This window comes from Sphaerodactylus townsendi, linkage group LG01, assembly GCF_021028975.2.
Source record: "Sphaerodactylus townsendi isolate TG3544 linkage group LG01, MPM_Stown_v2.3, whole genome shotgun sequence".
In the NCBI taxonomy this organism is placed as follows: Eukaryota; Metazoa; Chordata; class Lepidosauria; order Squamata; family Sphaerodactylidae; genus Sphaerodactylus; species Sphaerodactylus townsendi.
Genome location: NC_059425.1, coordinates 127,505,214 through 127,531,990, shown reverse-complemented (window position 1 = coordinate 127,531,990; position 26,777 = coordinate 127,505,214). Strand labels below are relative to the sequence as shown.

Below are 26,777 nucleotides of genomic sequence, written 5' to 3'. Positions count from 1 at the left end.
TGCAACCTGCACAGAGGCTGCGCCATCCCCCGAATGCCTTAGCATCCCCTCCGGCCTTCTGGTGTGTCGCCAAGCCAGGGGACATGCCACCCCTGCCCTGTGTGACAGCTCTGGAGTCACAGGGCGGAGGGGGCGTGTCCCCTGGCCTGTGTGACGCGCCGGAAGGCCGGAGGGGATGGTCAGGCGTTCGGGAAAGGGGGGGAAATGGCGCCTTCCAGCTGCTGCCATTTGCACGGCAGCGGTTGGAAGACGCTGCTTCTGAAAAACCTTGCTCGGGGGGGGGGGGTAAGGGCAGCGCTGCTGTGATGCAGCAGCACCTCCCATGCAAACAGCTCCCTAGGGATGTTGCTTTTGCCGTCCCTAGGATGCTGTTTATGGCCCGTGCGGAAAGGGCCTTCCACTAAAGGGAAAAAAAGCTAGTGGACTCCACCAACGCATTATATCCCAATGGTGGGTCACACCAATCAATGGGCTAAGCAAAATACTCATTTAATTCTTTCATATTTTAATGTGCTTGATATTTACACTTGGTGTATCTTCAACAGCGTCTGTTAAACTGGTAGAATTCAATCTCCTGTTTTTATACTGGATCTATTTATCATACGTCTCACTAATAACTTGTACCAAAAGCAAACTCTCTTTTGGTCACATTGTCTATCCTGATAAATCATTTCCTTGTAAAATCCATAGTAAACTTCTCTCTGAAAAAAACCTATTAAAGCCACATTTCTACCTATTTCAAGTGATGAGTGATCATAATATAAATGCTAATTGATGGATTGATAAGTGAATAGGCAATAAGTGAATATTTGGCATTGATTTCCTCACGAAATATTATTGGGCTTTAAAAAATGTAAAGCACCAAGCTACTAGAAGACCTATTTACATAAAACAGACTCAATTGCCTAGTTCAGAAGAGTCAATTTAGTTCATCCAAAAACAACTGTTCAGCGTGTCACACCTGCTCCCAACTTGCCCAAGTGTTGCTACATTAAAATATATATTTCCTTAACTAGATTTTCCATAATGGCTTCTAAGCAGTCCCCCTCAAATTACTACACAAGCTAGTTACACAGATAGTATATTTATATGACTATCTGAACTCAAAGAGACAAATGACTGAGTTGGAATCAAGAGAAATGAAAGAGTTTTGTAATTGGCCTGACTTACAATTGATTTTCTGTAATCAACCCAGTACTGATCTTTCCTGGCTTGTCACGTCAGCAGGAAAAGTCATGTGCAGTTTTCCAGAGTACATAAAAAATGAAGGTTTCATGACTGTCAGTGGTTCACACTTCTGCTTTTCAGCATTTTCAGTTACACCAGCTGAGATGCATTGCTATTTTCACTAACATAAGTTTATTAGAAATCATTAACACACTTCAGCATTGACCCTCAGTTGTCGGAAGCTGGCACAGCTTCTGACCACTTAAGATTTATTTTATGCTTACTGTGCACTAGATCTTTTAAAGCATAATTAAACTTTTTTTTAAAAAAAGACAAAATTGCATTTTACTTTTTCACTTGAAGTTGGCTAAATAAAAAAGCTGTGTCCAACTTTTGTTGCACAAAATTTTGGAAGCAATGTTATCTAGAATCCCTCCCGTTGACACTATTCAAATAGATTCAGCACAGTGAACTCATTGTCTTTATCAGATGAAAAAAAAAGCAGGGCTTTGCCCGCTGCTCTCTCATGTCAAAATTCAACATGACCTTGGAAGAGGAGAAAGCTTAACGGAGACTATACATGGTCAGCAACTGGCACATCCATTATTCAAAAGAAAACCAGATGTTTAGGAGAGGAGTATCATGAGCAGCCCTGGATTACCATGGGAGGATATCTCTGAAAGCCACTCTGGAAGACACTCCCTGTAACATAGATAGGCAGAACCTCCTTTTTCCCCCCTTTGTGGGCCATTAAAATTGGACCCCTGATTCAATCTTTACCAAACTTGGGGTCCTTCTAAGGAGAGTCATCAGCGGCTATGCTGCAAATTTGGTGTCTCTACCTTAAAAAACAGCCCCCCCCCCCTCAGAGACCCACAAAGACTCCTCATGGGCTTCAACAGAGGCAGTTTGCCTCTATTAGAACCTATGAAAATCTCGAAAAGCTGAAAAAAGTCAAAAAGGTCTGGCTTTTTCAAATTTGACTCCAGTCAAATGGTGCCTTTTTTCAGTTTGACATGTCTGAATGCACAGCCGTACTGGGAACCATGGATGCAGAAGCTTTATTAGCCAACATCCCACACAAATATTATATTAGTGATGTCCTGGATTAAGGCTGATAAATTAAATCCCAATAAAATGGAAGTGCAATTGCCAAGTCTCTGACCAACGAAGATCTGCCATAGTGGCATTTCTCCTGTTCTTGATAGGACTACACTTATCCCTATGGAGCAGAGTGCAACTTGGGAGTAATTTTAAATCTAGCTTCATTACTGGATGCTCAGATAACATCAGGTGAATAACATGACTTCCAATTTTTGTGGAGACAACTGTGATCCCTATCGGATAGAAATGATCTTAACATCATCATTCTTAGACTTGATTTATCTTCTGCATTCTGTACGGGGCCAATGCTGAGGACTACAATCGGTTCAGAATGCAGCAGACTGTTAAGAATAACTAGCCTTAAGTTTAGTTCCGCTGCATTAAAAGATTTTTACTAGCTTCCAGTTTGGGTATACAAACTCGTGTGTCAACACTGACATATACAGCCCCATATAGTCTGGATCGAAGGTCTTTTACTTCTCCTACATAAACCTGATGCTGAATTCTTTATTAGAAGTTTTTCTTGGAATACCCTTGCTTTTAAAGTCTAGAGGATTACCTAAATGGTAGCCTTTTCATATAAATTGCATTTGATTTCTTTTAACATCTTACCTTTTTGTGTTGGATTTAGATATCTAGTTTTAACAACGAAGAAAAAGTAAGATGTCAAAAGAAACCAAAATACAATGTATATGTACCTAAAGGTAAATAGGGCAAACTTTACCGGGTTAGAAGCCTTAAAGACATTAAAGTGCTAGGTGAACTTGAATAGATTTTTCATCCAAATAAATGCCAGGTGAACCATGTACATATGGCTTTAGCAGGACATGATGATTTAGATGTTAAAATGCAGCAAGACATTTATTCCTCCACAATGTATCACAAACTAAAGAGCTAGGGGTAATTTGTGCATTGTTGACTTCAGGTACTTAACACTATACATCTCTTCATTTTTTCAACTTACTATCCAAACTTTTTACTTTAAGATTATGTTCAGTATGAAAGGCCAGAATCAGGCCATGGAAAGTTTTGAGTGTCAAAAATATGACACTCTCTGAAACTTCTGATGAAAACAGTTCATTAGATATGTGCAGCTTCTGTGCTCCATAAGATCAGCAGCACCATTCAACACAACTGCATTTCAATAACAATAGTCACCAGTATTTAATACTAATTTCATGTATCAAAATCTTTCTGTCGTTGGGTCTGCACTGCATTTCCTTTGATAATGTTTTTTCTGTGATGCATTAAGCATGTTGTAATATTATATGAATACAAAAAAGCTCAAAGTAGTACTGTGACCTGCTTATTTCTACAGTAATATACTATAAGCACTGCTGCGAAGAAGTGTCTTATTTATAGTTTATATAGTGGCAAAGGGAAATAAATATGAGGGTTAATGTTTTAGACTTTATGCCAGGGACCACTTCAAAACATTTATTTTGATTAGAGAGACTCATGAAAGATTAAGAAAGGGGTTTTTTTCTACTGCTTTACTATTTTCTTCCTATGGCTTGTAATTTTCACACAAGGCATTAATTAACCAAGCCATTTTATCACAACGTTCCCTCATGCCAACTACGGTCATTGCGCAGCCATTGGCCACAGTGATCCATGCAACAGTCACCTCCAGACTGGATTACTGTAACTCACTTTACGCTGGCCTGCCTTTGGCTGTGATCTGTAAACTTAAACTCGTCCAACATGTAGTAGCCAGGCTCCTTATTGGAGTATCCAGCCAGGACAGGATCGTATCAGTCCTGTATCATCTCTACTGGCTGCTGATCGAGTTCTGGATCATGCTCAAAGCTCTGGTGGAACTTGGTATGCAAAGGTGTGGACTTAAAAATGGACTGATAACTCCACCCGCAATACAATGCACTCAACCACACCTTTGCATAGCAAGTTCCACCCAAACAGTTAATGATTGGTTCCCCACCCTGGGACATGGACAATATACCACACTAAACTTTCCCTTCTCACTTAGACACAGTGAGAAACAGACTTTTCTCTGTGATACACCTCTGAAGATGCCAGCCACAGATGCAGGCGAAACGTTAGGAACAAAATCCACCAGACCACGGCCACACAGCCCGGAAAACCCTCCAGAACCAGAAATTAGTCTAGTTTTTCCTTTAACTTTTACTCTTAAAATAACTAGCAACTGGCTTGGGCCAGGGAGGGAGAGGCACTACATCAAATAAAAAATAAAAATAATTACCTAGGGTGCATTTTATTTAGAAACCCTGAAAAGTTAACCATTTCCCCCCAGAAACTGAACCAAAGTCTCTAAAGCACTGCACTCTGCACAGCTTTGCTATACTAGCATAATATTTTGTGTCACAACAATCCCCATAAACTATTGAATAAAACTGCTAAATCGTCCAGGTCTGAATATAAACAGCTGTGTATATTCTCTGTTTTTATTAATATAAACATCAAAAGCTCTGCAAGCATTAGCTATACTGAATTACTTATACAGTACCTCTGCATTCAAGTTGTCTGCTAGGCTTTCAAGAAACTGGCTCTCAATTGGGTTCTGCTGAGTAAGCAGAGTAAGGTAATGGCTGAGTTTGTCATGTGTTGTAATGATGACGCCTTCTCCAAATTTGTCAAACTGAGGCCGTCCAGCTCGGCCAAATATCTGCATGACATCTAAAATTCCAAGGTCAACAAAGGAACCTCTTTTTGCAGCATAGATCTGTGTTCCCTGGTTGAGGAAAAGTTAATAAAAATTAACATAAACACACAAGAATAAAAGCCAGATGAGCTGAAGATGAAAATTAGACAAATACAGCAGGATTTCAGAAGTGTACTTTAGCTAATCCTTTCATAAACTATGGTATATTTAAACCTTTACCATAAAACTCAATTCCCAAAGAGAGAATCAGTTTAACAAGTTTTTAAAAATCTAGGTAATTAACAGCGACCACCACTCCATGCATCCATGGTTCCTTTGGCAAACTACAGCAAATATCTTATTATATGAAGCTTTACAGAGACTCACTCTCCTATACAAAGAGATGACAAGCTCCTACCTTAATAATAACAGCATGTGCTGGAAGATTGACACCCCAGGCTAATGTAGCTGTACAAACCAAGACCTTGATATATCCACGCGAAAACAAATTCTCCACTAAATTTCTGTCTTGTCGCAGCATTCCGGCATGATGAATACTGAATCCATCTGGAAACATTTCACGCAGCTGTTTGTTTCTGGACTTTTGTACCTTTTATGACAAGGGGAACAGAAGAGAAAATCAACGTAAGATTAATTTAACATGCAATACCAACTAAGTACAGAAGCTTGTCACACAATTTAATCACATACTCAAACAGGATGAAAATCAAATGTATCTCTTGCTAACCACAACAATATCGCTCAAACTAATATTATCACTCAGACTGATGATTGTCAGTAATACTACAGGCCCTGAAGTCTAATGGTCTGAGAGTCTATCTGGGGATTTTCATGGCATGTGTTAGTCAGAAGGGCCATTGATGGGACAGTCCTCTCAGAGCAGAAATTGCAAATGAGCAATATTGCAGTGCCTATATGCATATTTCAGTTTAACCTGCTTTTTTGACTGTGCTAGTGACTCATGAACACATGAATCAGGTCATTGAAATAAGAAGGTCAACATTGTCTATTGACTATCAGTGGCTCTCCAGGATTTCAGGTAAAGATCTTTCCCATCAGTTTTTATCCTGATCCTTTCAACTGGGATGTCAGCAATCCAACATAGAACCTTTTACAAGTCAAGCAGATGCTCTACCTTTGAGACACAGTCTGTATCACTGGGAAGAGACAACAAGTATGATGTTTGCTGTACCCATCCAGTCTGAAGAGCTCTGGTTTTTCAGTCATTTCTTCTATAAGCTTTTTAGACATAAAAGCCTTTCATGATCAATTTCTAGGAAAAAAATGCTGCATATAAACCTACACACCTAGGAACCTTTGGTCTGGTCAAGTATTGGTCCCAAAAGTATAGATCACTAAATTATCAGCCTTTTTCTTTGGTGTTTGTCAAATATAATGGTATCTCAAGAAACTTTTCTTTATCTTGATTGTCCGTCTAGGGTAGACCTATGCAACATTACACTGCAAGTGTTAACTCTTTAATCTTAAACAAAATAGTTAGAGAATCTTTGTGGCACATTACTTGGAACACAGCTTAAAAGTGAAAATATCAACAACATGCCCCTGACCCATGTGAAGGCTCAGTATCTTATTTAGCATCTGAAACTGCTAGGAAAAATGGTCAGATCCAATCTCCCTTGGAGGATCCATAAAAAGAGGTGAGTATAGTCACTTCTTGCCCACTGAAACATCAACATCATTATGTTCTAATACCCGTGCTAATATGCATAAAATGGTATTTTATCTACATTTCCCTATGTTTTTCAACACTTTCTATCTCTATTATTAATAAAGATATTTCAGTATTCACATTGCTTAATGACAGAGGCTGCAAGCAAATTGGTGAAGCATAAAGGAGTGGATGGCCACTTTCAAAGCTCTGAAGAATGGCCCAGACACACAGGGATGGTTGCAGTGTTCAAGACCCTGCAGCAAGTCAGAGGCTAACCATCCTAAGGTGAGTAAATTTCATGACAGATGTCTTCTCAGCTGAGGAGGAAGTGTTCAATTCTAGCCCCCCTTGTGTAACCAATGAAAATCAGACCAATGCAAACAAGACCAAAAGTGAACTTCATTTTTTTCCTCTGCTTTATCTAATTCGCTCCCAATAAACTGGATTTTAGACATTTCTAGAAAATTATCATCCCCTCCCATCCTTCCTTCCACTTTCTTCAGAGGAAACTTTTTCCCTCATACTCTCTTGCATTCTGCAACACTCTCTCCCACATCCTATTTATTTAGTTTAAAATTCAAATGTAGTTTAGAAATCCTTTGGAACCTCTGTAAATGTCACTAACCTAATGCACAACAGTGTGATTCATTGGAGAATGGTAATGGAAATGGTGTGCCAGTAAAATAAATATACCTATATATGTCTCTCATAATTATTTTTGTTACCGAATGTAATAGCCTTTCCTCTGTCTTAAATGTTTTATTAAAACTAAACTCACAAGGACACATACATACTATTTCATAAATTCCACTGCAGTAATCAACAAATGCATGAAGATTTATTTTTAATTCTAAGATTAGTTTTCATAGAATTCTAGAGCTGGAAGGGGTCACACAGGCCATCTAATCCAACTGATCAGTCTAGAGCCTTCCTGACTAGTGTTCATCCAATTGCTGCTTGAAGTCTGCCCGTGAGGGGGAGCTCACCACCTCTCTAGGTAGCTACCTCCATTGCTGACTACACTTACTGTGATTTTCTTTCTGTCCATATTTTAAACATGTTATTATGAGATGTTCTTCTGTCCACAGGAACAGCCCCCTGCTCTCCTCTAAAAGATAGTCCTTTAAATACTAGATTTGGATGTTATGCCTCTGTTGATACACTCCATGGCCATATTTGCCTATTTTGCTGCTGCATCACACTGATTGCTCATATTAACTCAACAGTCCACCCACATCCCCAGGGGTCCGTTTTGGGACCAGTGCTCTTTAACCTATTCATAAATGACCTGGAAGTAGGGGTGGGTAGCGTGGGGGCCAAGTTTGCAGATGATACCAAATTATGTAGGGTGGTGAGAACCACAAAGGATTGCGAAGAGCTCCAAGCAGACCTTAATAAATTAGGTGAGTGGGCTCAGAAATGGCAAATGCAGTTCAATGTAGCAAAATGCAAAGTGATGCACATTGGGGCAAAAAATCCAAACTTCACATACAAGCTACAAGGGTCAGTGCTATCAGTCACAGACCAGGAAAGGGATTTGGGCGTCTTAGTTGATAGTTCCATGGGAATGTCAACTCAATGCATGGCAGCTGTGAAAAAGGCAAACTCTATGCTGGGGATAATTAGGAAAGGAATTGATAATAAAACTGCAAAGATTGTCATGTCCTTATATAAAGCAGTGGTGCGACCACACTTGGAGTACTGTGTCCAGTTCTGGTCGCCGCATCTCAAAAAGGATATTGAGGAGATAGAAAAAGTGCAAAGAAGGGCAACGATGATTGAGGGACTGGAGCACCTTCCCTATGAGGAGAGGCTGCAGCGTTTGGGACTCTTTAATTTGGAGAGGAGATGACTGAGGGGGGATATGATTGAAGTCTATAAAATTATGCATGGGGTAGAAAATGTTGACAGAGAGAAATTTTTCTCTCTTTCTCACAATACTAGAACCAGGGGGCATTCATTGAAAATGCTGGGGGGAAGAATTAGGACTAATCAAAGGAAACACTTCTTCACGCAACGCGTGATTGGTGTTTGGAATATGCTGCCACAGGAGGTGGTGATGGCCACTCACCTGGTTAGCTTTAAAAGGGGCTTGGACAGATTTATGGAGGAGAAGTCGATTTATGGATACCAATCTTGATCCTCCTTGATCTGAGATTGCAAATGCCTTAACAGACCAGGTGATTGGGAGCAACAGCCGCAGAAGGCCATTGCTTTCACATCTCGCATGTGAGCTCCCAAAGGCACCTGGTGGGCCACTGCGAGTAGCAGAGAGCTGGACTAGATGGACTCTGGTCTGATCCAGCTGGCTTGTTCTTATGTTGTTATCTTGGTCTTACACACTGTTACCCAGAAATGTATCCCCCATTCAGTGTGCCTATTTTTTATTTTTGTTACCCAGATGTAGAACTTGTTACACTTGTTGAATTGCATCATATCTGACCAATTTTCCAATGTGTTTATATCTTATTGAATTCTATCTCTATCTTCCAGGGTGTTCTCCACTCCTCCCAATTTGGAGTCATTTGCAAATTTAATGAGTAGTTCCTCCACCCCCTCATCCAAATTATTCATAAAAATATTGAAAAGTACTGGGTCCAGAACCTCACTGGACACCTCCCTCCAATCAGATCAAAAGAAATTGAAAACCACTTTTTGGGTATGATTCTCCAACCAGTTCTCTATCCACTTAACTATTCTGGGGTCTAGTTCACACTCCTCCAATTTACCTATCAAAATATCTTAGGGAACCATGTCAAAAGCTTTATTGAAATCAATGAAAACAACACTAACAGCACTACTATGATCCAGTAAGCTCAACACTTGATCAAAGAAAGAAATTAGGTTAGTCTGGTAAAACCTGCTGGGGACAAATCCATCCTGACTTCCCTGAATCAAGAAGTTGTACTTCAGATGCTCACTGACTGACCCCTTTAAAATTTGCTTCAGTATCCTTCCTGGGACAGAGGTCACACTGAATGACATAGTTTCCTGGGTCATCCCTCCTCCCTTTTGGAGATTGGGATAATATTTGTCCACCTCCAATTTTGTGATACATCTCTCATCCTGTAGGAGCCCTTGAAGATGATGGACAAAGGCTCTGAAAGCTCTCTAGAAAATTATTTAAGCACTTTCAGATGCATACCATCTACCACATGTACCCAGCGAGATCTGTGCTTATCCAATGAAACCAGGTGCTTTTCAGCAGCCTCTCTGTCCATGTTAATTAGCAGTGCACGTTGGACCTAGCCTACTACCATCTCCAGATGAGCCTACTTTCTTCTTCAGGGAACAAACAGACAAAAAAAATCATTTCTCTCTGCCCTCTGTCAGTTTTTCTATTTTCACCAAACAGTGGTGCGTCTATTGCCTCTTGTGTTTGCTCCCTATATAAGTGAAGAAATTTCTCTTGTTGTAGTGAGACTCCCTGGAAGCCTCAACTCACTCTGAGCTTTGACCTCTTGGAGGGCTGATCTACAATGCCTGGCAACTCACAGACACTTTTTTTAGAGATATGTCCTTCCCTCCATTTCTTGAACACTTCTTTTTTCTTCCTTAGCTCATTATGGAGTTCTCTGTTCATCTACATTAGACGTCAGGCCATGGACCTTTGTGATCCCCCACAGCAAAAGGAATTCTAGAAAGAGCTTCTGAAGGTTCAAAATTCACTCTCATCCCCACAGTGAAGGAGCTTATGAAGGAAGATTGATGGACCAATTGTGGTATTAATTTGACTGTGCGCCAAACCTTAGTTAGCTCTAGTCATGGATTTTTGTGCTGGTCAACTGCAAATCAGGGTTTTTTAAATCAGCTTTCTTAACCATGGCTTGTCAAGATAACGTAAAAAGTCACTGTAATCCAGAAGCGTTAATGATGAATAAAATGTATTGCTTGTTATCTTCCCCCCTCCATCCCTTTCCAGCCAAAAACAGCTAGGGGAATTTAAAGTTTACAAAACAACATTGCCCTTGGCTAAGACTTCAAAAGAAATGGGTTCACAACTGCAGATCAGACATTGCTTATTGTACAACTTTGCTTTGAGAGAAGGGGAGTCTCTAATTTCATCTCAAAAGATCACAACTACAAACACAGGGGCAATTTCTTACACAGCAATTTGTGAACCTGTAAGTGCACGAGACTACTTCAACAATGCATGTTTAAGAACAGATACTCTTATGTACCAGAGGAGAAATGTTGTATCAGCCTTTCAAAAATCTGTATTCTGTTCAAACACAGAAGTGATACCCGGTCCCAAAGAAGTCATTTGTCTTGAGAATGCTTGGTTAAACTTACAAATATGTGATCTACCACTATAAAACAGAACTCTCCACTTTCCTGAAGTTATGGGAAACAGAAGATTCCTATTTTCCAAAATAAATATTTCAAGTCTAGATTTCAAAAGCAAAAGAGAAATATTTCTGCTAAAGAACTTAGTAGAGCTAAACCCTATTTTCAATTTATAGCTTGGTCTCAATTTCTTATTTCCTTTAGCAGCAGTTTGTAAAACATGAATATGTCATACTTTTGGAAGCAAAATAATGATAAATCAAGATTATTTTCAGGATACTACTCTCAGGATCAGCTCTAAAGAATACAAAACTGAAAAGACCACTAAATTTCACACGTAGGTTGAACTAATAAAAAGCTACAGAACAATATTCCTTCCTGACACTCAGCAATGTAGTAAAATTAAACATTCATACGCAAACACTGAGATTTAAAACATTAAGTGACTGTTGGTTGTAACTTGGGACTATTTTAGAGTTTGGCCCAAGAGAAGTGATTCTGTAACAGTTTAAAGAATGCCACTGAGACACTTACTACTTTCTTGATTTATAGCTGTCCCATACAGCCAGTTTGTCAACATTACTATAAGCATAAGCATAAGCAAAAGCATTTTATTGTCATTGTGCACGCACAACGAAATTTACAGCAGCATTCCTCGATGCACACAATTTCAGACTCATACATCATCCTCACTTTCCCCTTCCTCCACCCATCCCTACACAGCCCCAAATACATCAATATGAAGCAGCGGAGTTTAGCATAGCCACAGCTCTAGAGTAGAAGCTGTCTCTAAGCCTCTTTGATGTCCCTAGATTCTGAGGGCCTCTGTATGCGCCTGCCAGATGGTAACACAGTTTAAAAAAGAGAGTGTGCTGGATTGAGACGGGTCCCTCAGAATATTTTACAGGCTTTATTTAGGGCTTCGGAATGATATAGGATTCTCCTTCCAAGGAGGGAAGAGGGCAGCCGATAATCCTTTGTGCAGTAGTGATCACCCTTTGGAGCGCCTTCCTATTCGCCACTGTGCAACTGGAGAACCATACACAGATGCAGTAGGTTAGGACACTCTCTATAGCACAGCGGTAAAAGGACACCAGAAGTTTTCCATCTAGTTGTTGCTTCCTTAAAAGTCTCAGAAAGTACAGTCTTTGCTGGGCTTTCTTAACCACCGCGGCAGTCTGTACGCCCCAGGTCAAGTCCTCTGCTTTAGCTTTAAATCTTAACTACAGATTTTTGGATTATATTTATTCGGCCTTGCACAAATAAAGTGGTTATAAGTGTTATATTGAAACTCCACAGATATAATTGACAACTGCATGTGTAAAGTGCAGTCAAATCGCAACCGACTTATGGTAACCCCAGCAAGGGGCTTTCAAAGCAAGTGAGAAGCAGAGGTGCACTGCCTTCCTCAGCGGTGTCTTCCTTTGTGGTCACCCTGTCAAATACTGATCCTACTTAGCCTCCAAGATTAGATTGAGCTATGCCACACTTCCCCATTGAAAATTAGAGGATCCAAATTAAATTTCCATTTCTGAATTTTAACCTACACCCAAATCACCAAATCCAGTATCTCCTCAGAATACAGCAGCACAGAGACACAAACAAAAGCTTGGTAGGCATAAAGACTAGGGAACAACAACATACACTGGTAATTTTTTAATATGCTAATCTCCTGTTTGCTCAGTTAGTAATGAACTTGAACAATAAAACCCTACCCCATCTGCAGTGTTAGTTGGCAGAGGGTTCCAAATAGCCAGAATCCCTGTAGCCCCACAAAGTCTTCCAAATGAAACAAATGTAAAAATCGAGGTGAGAAAGCTACATGAGTCACAACCAACACAAAATTTCATTAATTATTACATGGGATTGGCTTTAGCATTGATCTGTATCATCTGTTAAAGTGACTTCTACATTATATGGTGTATTTAGAACACTGCTTCCCATCTTTTGTGCTCAGAAGCTCACAAAAAAAAAGAATGTGACAACATTCCATGAAAGATCTTTTAAATTTACTGTTTGTTTTTCATATAACATATATCACTTACAGAACCTCTAAAGGCTTCTTCTAATAGAGGGAATATAAAGAGGCCTGGAAATAGATTATTTGTATCATACTCTATGAAAAGAATATGAAAAGAATAACTTAACACTATTGCTGTACTTTATTGATTGGGCAAGAATGGTTGTTACTTTGCATACCAAATTTAAATAACCAAGAATAGCTTTCTTTAAAGCTCTAACGCAAACTAAGATACATAGGCTCACAGAGGATGTTATTTATCTTACATTCTAAAAAAGGGTGCTAGGTCATTGGATAGGTGAAGGTAAATATGTCAGCATATAAATCAGCAGACTCCAGGTTTCTCCCAGAGTTTAGGTTGACATATACGTATAGCTGACCATGAAGGCTCAACTACCTGACGTTATCAAAGTTCTGACAGGAAAAGTTCTTGTTAAAAACGTAGCTATGAGAAGTAATAGGGTCTGACAATTAGTGATAACATTTCAGGAGGAAAATTTACCTTGTGGTAATGAAAGAAGTACACTCTGTCATGGAAGTTTGCTGGATGGCCTTGTGGCAAGTTGCTCACTCTTAGACTAACCTACCTCACAGAGTTGTGAATATAAAATAGAATAAAGGAGAAAGTTATACGCCATTCTGAGTTCCCAGTGCAGAAAAAAAGTGAATGTACACAAAGTAAATAAAATATATAGACAAAGGCACATCAAAGAATTCCTTGAGTAGCCTCCAAACGTAAATTACCAGTTGATTATAACGTTCTAAATCTATATTTTATTAATTATTTCATTGTATAATTCCGCTAAGAAAGTGAGAAATATGATATTTTCTATTCATTACAGCGTTTAATATCTACATTTTCATTGGTATATTTTTTTATAGTAGGGTGTGATTGCATTGTATTGGGTTTTATTGCTATTATATTATTATACTTATTGTATAAGCCACACCGGATAAGGTTATAGAAAAAGGTAGATAGGTATATATACTTTTAATAAATATATAAAATTAAAATGGTAAAATTTTATCATGACAATGATAATGAATTTCCACTGTTGTGCAGGAGGTTGAACTAGATGACCCATGAGGAATCTCTCAGCTCAAGGTTTCCACGTAGCGCCTCCCCCAATTTCACTACATTATTGCACCATTATTGCATGACAGCTTGTAAACTCTCTGAGTAATATTTAGAAATAGTAGCAGTATTATTTGCGAAACACTGTGAACCCCCCCCTTTCCTATTTTGAAAAGTTATCAGAACAGAAAATTTTGAAGAAGCACATTTAATGTTAAGCACTCAAACTATGCATAATATTCAACTGTTCTTTCACCCAGCTCTGCAGTACATGACACACAAAATATATTTTTCAGACAGTTTGGAAAGAAAATGGCAAATGGAACAAGACAGATTAGTTTTACTATTGACACTACTGCTGCAGTATCTAGCTACAGAAATTCTTTGTGAAGAAAAATGAAATCAAATATGCAACTGCAGGTTTTTGTGGAACAACATACAGAAGGTGGCAAAAGAGGCCATTTCAGAGCACAGACAATTGATACTATTTCTATTTAGTGAACTATTAAGGCAGGTGTACTTGGGTTTAAGTTACTTATTAGTTTACCTCAAAGGGATAAATCCACAAATGTCGTATTTATTTATCTAGAGAATTGATATATGTTGTCTGAGCAGAGATCAGATCCTACTAGGCTGAAATACTGGCAGCATTTATATCCAATGAGTTCAATTACTAGTATATATAAGAAAGAATAATTGTACAAACTATATTTTTAAGGTACGCAAATCCCCTTCTTCTCTAGATATGTCTTATTGTATACTTTGAACAAACTGTTCTCTCACTGTGCTTGCTTGCAAAAGCAAACAAACAAATCTAAATATAGCTTACCTACAAAGTGGCATAAGGGGCATGGAATTTATAATATACACATACACACCAATTGTTTTTGCTTTAGAACAGAATGGAATTGTCATATATTGCTATTATATATGTAAGAGTTTTATTTATTTATTTATTCAGCCATTTCCTATTCTCCCTGCATGCGCAGGGTAGCTTTGAACATATAAAAATGGAACAAAATTTAGTCTATTAAAATAAACAATATCCATAAAATAAATCTAGATAGCAGCTAAAATTTGTGTATATTAAATACATTAAAACACTAAATTATATGTATGTACAACCCCCCCTCCCCCACAGCCAATAAAAAAAAATAGGTTCCTCATTGTTTTGTTATCACTAATCCCCAGTCAAACCAAAGCACAGATGAGATTATTCTTATGGAAACAATTCAGTTTCCAGCACATTCACTCACTTCATCACAAGATGAGCACACAAAGGAAAAGACCTTATGAAAGGTGCTGTGAACAGAAAATATCTTGCAAAACACTAAAAATGTAGCTAACATGTTTCCACTATAAATGTAAAATAGTCCAAAACAGCAGCACTCTGGTTTGTATAGTCTGAAAACACTGAATCACAGACAATGTGCAGTAACAAAAAATCCACAAGGTGGCTCTCAGTACTCAAAATTAAATATATATACTGTAACATCCTCATATTTTATAGAGCTATATTAATACTAGTTTCTAAGGTGAAGCTGATTTTCTGTGTCCAAAACTTTGATAGAATTTGTACTAATGCATGAACTTAACTGACATTGGATATGTGAGCACTGTACATGCATACATATGTACACACACAGGAAAAAAAACTAAATAATGTTAATAATAATGCATTAGCTAACTTTCTGCAGATGAGGTTTTGTAGATTGTTCCTGTTCATTTTTATAGTAAACTGCCCTTGGGAGTTGTAAGAATTGAAAATAAAGAGAATTGTCTAGCTTTAAGTGCCATGTTAGATTTTTGGTATACCTTCTATCTTAGTTGTGAAAAATGGCAGTGGAGACCCAATAACTGAAATGCAGGTACAGGAACCAGTTTCTACTTCCAGACTATTAACAGGACATGCAAATGCCAAATGCATTTATCTTATAAGTGGCAGCAGAAATGTGATACTCTGTTAACAGGTCCCGCTGTCAAGGGTTGGATAGTCCTGGATTCACCTTTCCTCCTCCATCAATTTCATTTATTTTATTACATTTCTATCCTGCCCTCCCTAACCAAGGACTGGCCCAGGGTGGCACACAAACAGGTCATTAATACGTTAAAATTCACTAGCCCTAATTTCATTAAACACACTTATCCTTAAAAATCCCAAGATGACATTATTCAAGCCTATAAAACTCTCCCAGCCCAACTTGCAAATAAACTTCATTAAAACTATCAAAGTATGGACAAGGTTAAGGGAGGGAAAAAGCTAAAGCAGCATATTATTTGTTATAGGGAGATTGGTAATGATCATTATGGGATGCATGAGTGGCCTCACCGAAAGGCCCAGTGGAACATCTCCTTCTTACAAGCCCTAAGGAACTGTTTAAGATCCCACAGGGCCCTGTTGTCAGCTGAAAGAGAGTTCCACCAGGCTGGAGCCAAGGTCAAAAAAGCCCTTGCTCTGGCCAAGGTTAATTGCATGTCCCAGGGGCCAAGGACTACCAGGAGGTTTTTAACAGAGGACCGAATTATCTTCCGTGGGCAGTGTGGAGTAATGCGGTTCCATAGATTGATTGTCCCAGATTTGCACTATTAAAGCTAGTAAACCTAAGGTGTTAACAAAGGATCAATCAGTCTGATCTGTGACAGTTTGACAAGAAGGGTTTGCCCAGAATGCATTTTGGTGATTTCATCTTTCGCTCGAGAACTAGGACTGTACCTTCAGTCTCTGTGAGCACGACGACACATGTACAGACAACTTTATTCCAATGTATTTTAGGAGTTACCTCCTCTAGTACATTTCAACAAGATATAAGAGCCACCAAATTCTCTTAATGGAAACATTCATAAATTATGTCACGAAAAGTGTTCAGTTGGCAATTTTCAGATTTGTTGTTGGATCACTGATATTCAGTGCTAAATCAGAAAATTATTGGTGATTTGAACAAAGTATCAAATTTAATGAAACAGTATCCTGCTTTACTTTAGTAATCTGCTCTAAAAACCTCTTGAGGGATATCCTACAAATATAAACAAACATATACATAGCATTCTGCTCTACTTTTGACTCTCTGGACTCAACTATTGATTCTCTCTGGATGGATATGAATCATAGGAATCAAAACCAAGGAAAGCATTACCACCACCTCCCTTTTACACATATTAGAGAAACCAGCTTGACAAATGACAAAATAATCCACATTGTAATGCATGTTGGGACTACAGTTCTACTCATGTTAAATAGGGGGATGTTTTACTGAGATTATTCGGAATATATTGTTCTAGAAGGCTGAATAGATGTAGCTGAAAAGACTGTGGAAATTCCAAATTCACAGCAGCATAATCAAACAGATGATAAAACTCATTCAGCCATTCAACATGTAAGTCAATAGAAATATGTAAGGAATCTTTCATCAGAGGAAGACTCCACTGAGCAGGGAGCCCTTAGTCACTTATCAGAACAGACTACCAAATTAACCTAATAGGCTATAGTTTAAGTTTATGTCTTGCTTTGATGCATTGTGGATTACTAACAGACACAACAACCTATGTAAATGTAGCTAAACAGTGAAATGTGTGAGCTAAACAATCAATATAGATCTCAGAGAATAGCAAAGACAAATAGTCAAATAATGTAGGGGAGTAAGGTGATTATAGTGATTTTTTATTTAAAAAATAGACCTTGCTCACTGGACCCTTTTGTCCTGGTGATGAAGATCAGAAAATACAACATGTTGTAAGCATCAACAGAAGTATGCATCTTTTGTCTTCACTATTAACAACCAACATTTAAATTGCATTCTCAAAACTGCTTCCCACCATAACCTTCTAAGAACCTTTCAAAGCAGATTTAATTTTGTCATCATGCTAGCAATGACAATAGTGAATATGGAGACTTTCAAATCTACAGCTTTCATATTAACATGGATAATATTTTGACAAAAGGAAGATCTACTGCAAGAGTATCATTTGTTACAAGGGCCAGATATGACATAAATTTGACATGGTTGGGCTTCAGGGGGTTGAATGGGTCAGGTGCCTCCCTGGCTCTAGAATGGCACAAGGGGGGGGGGGGCTGGACTGACAAGTCCACAGCTGGGTGGGGTGGCTGCCTTGAGCGGGCTTATCAGGTCCATGAGAAAACTGATCTTGCTGGCCTGATAAGCACCCTCAAGGGACAAGATGTGCCCACCCACCCCAGCCTCATGCTTGACATCTCTGGTCTACAGGATTTTAAAGAACCTGATAAAAGACAACCTGCACTTTTAATTTTGGCTTCCCCCATACCCTCCTTCCTTCGGCTATTTCTGCTTCACCTGTGGGGACACCTGCAGTCAGAGCTTTGACTGCTTTTGTGGTGGTTCCTGGCAGCAGTGGCAATAGTGGTGGCAGGGCAATGAGGCAGCTCCAGTGCTTTGGCAGGGGCACCCGCAGCACTCGGCACCCTGGACACGTGGCATGCTTCCAGTGGTGACTACATTAATAGTACTGTGGGGTGAAGCTGTTCCTAGATTCGGTGGTAGCCTTCCAGAAGTTTGGGGGTTTGGCAGCATCCGATCCCTGGGTCCCTAACTGGGTCCCTAACAACATTCTGGGCTCGATCCCCAATTTAATTAATTTCTTCCAAAGGAGCTCTCTGTTTACAGAATAAAAGGCACCCCGAAGATCAATAAAGGCCGCATACAGGGGGCACTTTTTCTTCTTGTATTTGGTAATGATGGTCCCTAAAAAAACAAGTTTTGGAGCAGGGAAAGGCAGCCAGGCCTCTTCCGAGGGTACCTCAGACTGGTGGGGATGCAGTAGCAGGCAGAAGCCCTGCGGATGTGGGGGTTGGTGGGACTTCCACCTGAAGGTTGTCCATCCAGGCTGCAGTAGTGGTAGGGCTGCCAAGCAGTCTCTTCCCTGCACTGGGAAGTGGGTGGCGCCTGGGCAAAACCCCTCCAGACCATCCAAGGCATGGAGGATCATAGCAGACTGGCACACAACAGATGAGGATTTGGGATGGAAGCTCCCCTTGCTCCAGTTGGGCCTGTGTTCTCCTCTGACGGGGGTTCTGGAGCTCTTGGAGACCACTGGAGAGAGGGCCCTTTAGGCTGCCTGGTTTTGGCCTTCCCAAGTTTTTCCCTGGCCAGGAACTCAACCTTGGGAGACCGAGTTGGGGGCCTTAAGCCGCTGAGGCAGTGGGTGTCCTGGGCTCCTCTTCCAACTTAGCTCCTTCATGACAATGCTAGTGTGACATCCGCTGTCTATAGCCCCCAAGATGGATTACAAGTTGTTTGTTGCTTGCCTGGCCCTCTCTCTCTCTTGCACTGAGTGTTTTCCAGTCCTCCCAATACCTATACCTAGCAACAGAAAAGTTGACAATGGTTTCCCACCCCACATTCTGCTAGTAAATCCAAAAAGAGAAGGAAACAGCCCAATTGTTAGAATGAAAATTCTTCTTTTGGGACAGGAAGAGGCAGTATGGTCATCCCAAGGTGAGACAAGAAAGGCAGAAGTTATTTACCTCAGAAAGAAGCTCTCTGCCATTTTGAGCAGCTCTTTGGATGGGCACAAGCCATAAAGAGATAATATTTCACCTAGGACTCTAACTTGTCAATATACCGAGAGAACAATGGAGAGTAATCAGAAGAACTAGGTAAATGCTGAACTGTGAGAGGGGCAAGGGAAAGGGGATGAATCATGGTCACCAAGTGAGCTTTATCCTCTGTGAATTTTTTTATTTTTATACATCACAGGCTTTTACATATTAGTTTCTATAACTACCAGGAAGCCAAGGACAGATGCTTCCTGTAAATGCTTAAAATCTCCATCTGACCATGGAATAATGAAGGTGAAATATAATCACAGGTAAGACTATTCCATTACCCACTCTTTTACGATAACCTCTATAGGATAATTTCTCTATCTCCAGCTCAAGAAATGTTCTTTTGTCAACATGACAAACATAGGACTGGAAACAGCTTGTAATAACTCCTGTACATGGATCTTCTATGTGTACATTCTTTGGAGTCATTCATTCCCTTTAGCAAATTCAACAGTTCTGTATTTTGTAGCACCCTAAAGTTTTTAAATAAATACAGAGTTTTGTTATAAGCCCCCCCAAAAGGTATTGTATCTTTTTCCATAACCAAATGAATTCCTTTTTTTCTTCTTACTCACGCACACATACAGCATTTTAAATAAGCAGGAAGCAGAAGAAATCATTACAAAGATGCAACCTATAGAGGGTTAGAATTTAAAGTACAAATTTCAGAGGGGGAGAAAAATGAAGAAGCTGTTAAAAACAGTAAGCTGATGAACTTTTAACAAGGTTATTTCTGAACCAAGTATTTGATATGCTGTGCTGTGCATAGGTTCTGTTATGATAAATGTTTTGCATAACTGAGCTATAATTTTGATAGGAACTACAAATGAATCTTTCCTGCAAACATCAGATGAAAACATCTTTTTTGTTCTTGCGTCTCACAGGGCAGTGGAATAGCTCCATTAATTATCACTAATGAGAGTGCAACCTATGGGTTTTAGTAACAAACTGTCACTTAAGGAAAATAATATTAATGTTTTAGTAATGTGTAAATGTTTCTTAACAGATGGGTTTTAATTAGCGTGGCATGTCATGAAGTACCAACAAAAAGAAATAGTGAATACCTTCAAATCCCTTGTTGGAATATCGTCATCAAGTATTAGATTTTATTCTGCTAACATAAATTAATGATGGATGACTTGTGCCCACAGTGAGAGAATGGGGAAGAAACAATCAAGCCAGCATTCCAAGTTGGGTGAATAAATAGGCCATCATTGTGTTAACCATGATTCCATTTTGATGTTGACAGCAAGTATATTTGCCTTAACCTGCTCAGTCCAAGTGCTAAAAGGCAGCTTGCATACCAGTCCAGGTCAACATCTGAGTAAGCCTGGGAGGCAGAATAACAGCAATCAGAGGTCCAGGGCAGGTTGGTCCCCCTGCTCCGCTTTCATTGGGGATAGATTTGAAACTTGTAGCAAACACAAAATGTGTTAAAATCTCTTTTCAGGAGTTAACTGCAGGGTAACAAAGCCTCCATACCCCAAATATGGAGTCCCTGACTGAAGTTAATCACCACAGTGATAACAATTTTCAATAACTCCAAATGACAAATACATTTCGGGGGAAGTTGCTATGATAAAGAGGGAGAAACACAGAATGAGGGTGGGGTTATACTACAGCAGTCACAAATGCCTCCCAAAATCATGGCTGTAAAAAAACCCCACAAACTGCATATGGGAGGGGAGTTTCTGGACTGCAGCATGAAGGGGAAAATGTAAGCCACCTGGAGTATGACTACAGAAAGGAAGTATAAATACTTTCAATAAACAAACAAACAAATAATTAATGATGAAGATTGCCTCCCTTTCCTTTACAGAAACCCTTTACAGAAACCCTCTGTTGAATAATTAAACAAGCCACTTACTTGTTTTTCACATTGTCCATAATCTGGGCCTTGGGACGGCAAAAAGTAGCAAATGTGGCCATTATTTTTGGCTTTTTCACGAAGAGCCATAGCAGTCCGGACAGTGGCATTTCGAGCATGAACAAAAACCATCACCTTGAAATTAAAAACAACAAAAAAGATTTCATCAGTCTGTTATGAATGGGAAGTGGTTCAATAAAACACCTACTAAATTACATAGAGTTCAGAGTTTGAGTGCTCACCTCCTAGTCAGATGATTTTCCCTGTTCACCAACCAGAAAGCAAGTGTACTTTGCTGCAGTCACTTTGATTAGGTTGCACAGAGGTGCTGCTGCCAAAGTGGCTGAGGCAAAAATCCTTGGATGGGATAAATACATGCGTTTATTAACATTCTAAGTCTGTAACTAATCAGTGAAAAACTGATTTCATTGGTACACAGCTACACTTACCTTTTTTTGCACTGTGTAATACAGCTACAGTCATTATAAAGTATATAAAAAAGAGCATACTTCTGGTGCAACCTTCCTTGTCTTGCTGTTCAAAATTCTAAGCAGATAATAGAACAGGCAAACTGAATTCCTTCATTCATATTGAAATATGAATGTGTAGAGCCAGTCAGACAGGCACATATCAGGATCTCAATGTGTGGACAAATTTTTTGTCTCTGTGTTCACAGTGTGGGGCATGTACCCATGCCATAACCACTATTTTCAGGAAGGGCATCTGAAGAACTGAGTCAAATTAAAATGACAGATGAAATTCCAGATCTACTGGGGATTTTTTTGAAGTAAGCCTCCAGGTCCTGATGCTATATACCTAAGTGTTCTTAAGGAATTAAAATGCAAGACAGTTGATCCATGAATCCATATATGTAACCTATCGCTAAATTCAACTGCTGTACCAGAAGACTGGAAAGTAATAATTGTTATACCAAAGGGATTCAGCAAATTACAGGTCAGTCAGTCTAATGTCTGTCCCAGGCAAATTTATGGAAACTGTATGCAAATACAAAATAATTAGGACAGACAAAAGGAAAGGATTTAGGACAGACAAAAGGAAATACTTCTTTACTCAGAAGTGAATGATTAAAATGTGCAGTTTGCTGGCAGAAGACATAGTGATGGTCACAGACATAGAAGGATCTATATAAGACAGGTCTATGGTAACTAAGGGGAACCTCCATGTTCAGAGGCAGTCAACATCTGAATTCCAGCACCCGAAAGCAAAATCAGGGGAAGGCCTTGGCCCCTAAGCGCTATTGTTGACCCTCCAGGGGAACTGGGTTAGACAGGACTCTGGACTAGATGGATCACTGGCCTGATCCATCAGGAATCTTCTTAAGTTTAATCACACTTAACATTAAAAAGCCAGTGTAATACAATGGCTAAAATTTTATTGATTGATTGATTGATTGATTGATTGATTGATTGATTGATTGATTGATTGGGCTTATAGACCGCCCTTCCCCGAGGGGCTGAGGATGGTGAACAACCATAATATAAATACAACTTTTAAAACACCATACTATAAAATACAACTTTAAAACACAGTATAAAACTAATATCACTTAATTAAAACCAGGAACCATATAACATTAGATGGCGTCATCCCTTCCCCCTCCCCACCCTTGTGCCCACGGGAGATCAGATGGAATGGTAACAGGTCCGTCTTATAGGTCCTGCAGAAACTCTGTAGGTCCCGCAGGGCCCTGACCTCCCTTGGAAGCTTGTTCCACCAGGTGGGGGCCAGGGCTGTAAAAGCCCTGGCTTTTGTGGAGGCCAGCCTGATTGCTTTAGGGCCAGGGATCACCAATAGGTCCTCCTCCTCAGGTCTGGGAGACTTAGGTTTGATACCCCATGCTGCTACGGAATCTTGCTTGGGCCAGCCAAGCACTCTGAAATTTAACCCACCTCACAAGTTTTGATGAGGATAAGATGGAAGAGTGGAGAATGATATAAATCACTCAAGTAAGTAAGTAAGTAAGTAAGTAAGTAAGTAAGTAAGTAAGTAAGTAAGTAAGTAAGTAAGTAAGTAAGTAAGTAAGTAAGTAAGTGACAGACAGACAGACAGACAGACAGACAGACAGACAGACAGACAGACAGACAGACAGACCACATTCTCCCTCATATAATGGTTTATTGTAGTGGTTGTAATGGTTCATCTTTCTTCACTTATGGTAGCTTGGGGGAGGGGATGGTCCCTCAGAACTAATCTGGTACCTTGGTTAGCAACATATTGATTTGGGAGGGGGGCATTTTATTATGAAAAACACTATCAACATGTAGACGAAAAAAACAATATATATATCCAATCAAGAAAAAATTTCAACAAGGGAACAAAACAGAACAAATTACAATTATTACTGAAGAATGTTCCAAAATACAATAAATAATATCCAGCATTCATGAAAGGTATTATTATTCCTTTGAAATCTCTGATATGATGCCAGTTTTGTTAATGGCACAATATGCCAGTGTGCCAAGTGACGTTAGATGCTACCTGACATTGACTCTGCTTTTTTCTAGTTTGCAGCTACTGCCATCTTTACAGCTGCATATTCAAAACCAACACTATACCTGAAGGGGCTACATACTCTTTTAGATAATCTGCTAAGGGAACCTTTGGTCTTGCCCCATCCTTTACCATTCATATGTATTAATACCAATACTCTGATCCTTTCCTCATTTCTTGGTATAGTTTAGTGGAGTTGTCTCTAGAAATGACAATATATTTTTCAATGCTTTTACAAAATAGATTTCTTGCATTAATGCCAAATAGTAGTAATATCTAGAAGGTATTATCACTGTTTCCATTACTATAAATTATTTTTTATCCCACTTTTCACTGCCTTGGTAAATAATATTGAGACTTCATTAACAAAATGTTTTAGGGTACAGATGCACATAACATACTTCAACTAATGTTTAATCTATACTAGGTCTTTCTTGTACATTCTGGCTGAACTTAATTTGCAGCTCCTGGTTATTTTGTGATATAGTTTATATTGTATTTTGCGTTATTTTAATTTCTTATGTAAATTATCTTCAGGATGCTTTTGCAAATTGGCAGCATAAAACTTTTAAATAAATAAATGGATTCTTTTTTTTCGCAATGAACCACTCACTTTTGCAAACTAGAAACATATTCATACTTATTTATTCCTTAGAATGTACAACTCACTTTCATAGGAGCAAAACAGCTTCAGTTATGCAGATGAGGTAGCAAATTGGTGTCTGGAATTGATCACATCAGACTGAAGCAGAGTTCTCACATGATGAAATGGCCCAGAAGGCAAAACAAATAAGTCCCATACATAGAAAAGCAGCATATCAGACACAAATGATACCCCAGAACTTGAATGTTTCTATCATGTACATCCTTATAAATTGTCTGAAGTAGTACAGTCTAGAATCAGTTTTATAGCCTCATCTGCTGTTTGTGAGAACTAAGCCTAACTCCGGGTAATTTAGTAATGAATTCTGAACAAGAACAGTAGATGCAAAATAGGTATAAGGCATTCATTCAGAATAGGAGCACACTGGCATGTGCCAGAGGTTAACATTTTGGGTAAAATTTTAAATTACAGAACAGTATGAAAACAACATAAATAATTTTATCCTGGATGCCGCTAAGAACTGATTTTCTTCCTTTTAAAGGCAAAAGGCAGAGTATATTAATATTTCATTCAATGTAGAAATTAATCTCTAAAGATGACTAAAAATGGACAGAAACCTTCAATTTTAGGTATTTGGAATATAACTCCCAGAACTTAAAAAACTTAGTTCCCAAGTCAGCTCCAGAAGCATTTGTCTGATTGGCAGCAACTTTAGAACATATATCATTAACAGAAAACTGATTTTTTTATCCACATCTTTCTCCAAAAAAAGGAGTTAAAATATACTTTAAAAATCACTGTAACCCATTCCAAACAAGACTTAAGAAAGGATTCATATGGTCAGAGATAAACACTCAAAGCAATCATCCATCTACTCAGAAGTAACTTCACCTGATAGAGTGCCCGACTGCCAGTAACGCAGAACCTCCCGGCACATTTACAAAGGCTATTTCACAATATGGAAGCCACTACAGAAACATCTCTAGCCCAGGCTGATGATAATCAAATCTGCCTGAACTTTGACACCTTAGATAGGCCTTGGTTTGATTACCAGAGCAGCCGCACCAGAGTATATTAATCTATCTATCCACATTCTCAACATCACACATAATTTTAACAACCACTAGTATGTGAACTTCATTTATTCTTACTTCATGAAAGTGATTAAAAAGACACATACGCATGGCACTGATTTAAGACCTCAAGATATAGAACTCCCAAAACATATCCTTTCCTTTTAGTCACTCGGTGACTACATAAAATATCGCCACAGACCTCAGAGGGTTAACTTAGCCTGTCCTAACTATGTCAAGTGAATTTTTATTTCAGTGGCTAACCTCTATGCATTACATTATGCAAATACATGGGGAAAAGCAATTTGGAAAAGAGAAAAGTGGTTCCACAGCTACAAGCTGTGTAATTAGATCTGTACTCTGAAGTTCAAAGCTAACTCTGGTGTCTCAAGAGCTGAGAGCTTGTGTAGCTTTTCTCCGAAAAAGTAAGCTTTCAAATGACAAAATATGCAAGCAAAGCACAAAGCAAATGTCTCCAGGTTAACGCTACGGAATTTGAGGAATATCTGAAAAAAAAAGAACAATTGGTCGCTGAAACAGTTTTTACTATTTAGAGTATACTGCATAAAGGTATGAAGAACCATACAATGACGATTCTTACAGAGAGAAGAGTTTTTAACTGCAGTTTCAACTAATGGCTAACTAGTATATGTCAGAAGTCACTAGTGGATTTGATTACCGCTAGGCATAAGCCTACCTATACTGCATTGTGCATGAGGTGGGAGCGTCATTAAAGCCACTTTTTTTTTAAAAAAAACATCATCCATGTGACAGACTACAGATTTCCAAGTGATTTGTGAATTTTCTAGCAATTGCTTTTATTTTAACCAAACCTTCCCAGTACATAGTTCTCCAGTGCGCTCTTCTACCATTCAATGCTTCTACAATGCTTATGAGACCTTATATTGTATCTGTTTTATGTCTCATTGTACACCGCCCAGAGCCCTTCAGGGGTTGGTTGGTTTATCAAGCCTAATAAATAATAATACTAATACTAATACTAATACTAATAATACAAAGGCCATAGAGCATAACTATCGGTAAATTACTATCACTGTACTCAGGTTTGAAAGTAAATCCACATAAATTATTAGTCATTATAGTATTTTAGTAGCTTGTCTGTTGCAAGCCCAGGGCTTTGGATAGGAATAATCACCTTCCAAGATGGAGGTTTC

General features: G+C 38.9%; 1 protein-coding gene across 2 annotated transcripts in view; it reads right to left on the bottom strand.

Moving 5' to 3' along the window:
• The window catches only part of ASCC3 (activating signal cointegrator 1 complex subunit 3), a 280,545-nt gene that overhangs the window by 113,820 nt on the left and 139,948 nt on the right, over positions 1-26,777 (bottom strand). For both annotated transcript variants that reach the window (XM_048493913.1, XM_048493903.1), the window contains exons 14-16: positions 21,415-21,549; positions 5,310-5,501; positions 4,757-4,981 (exon numbers count right to left, since the gene is read on the bottom strand). In XM_048493913.1, the coding sequence (XP_048349870.1) occupies positions 4,757-4,981; positions 5,310-5,501; positions 21,415-21,549 (552 nt within the window). The remainder of the gene's footprint in view (positions 1-4,756; positions 4,982-5,309; positions 5,502-21,414; positions 21,550-26,777) is intronic.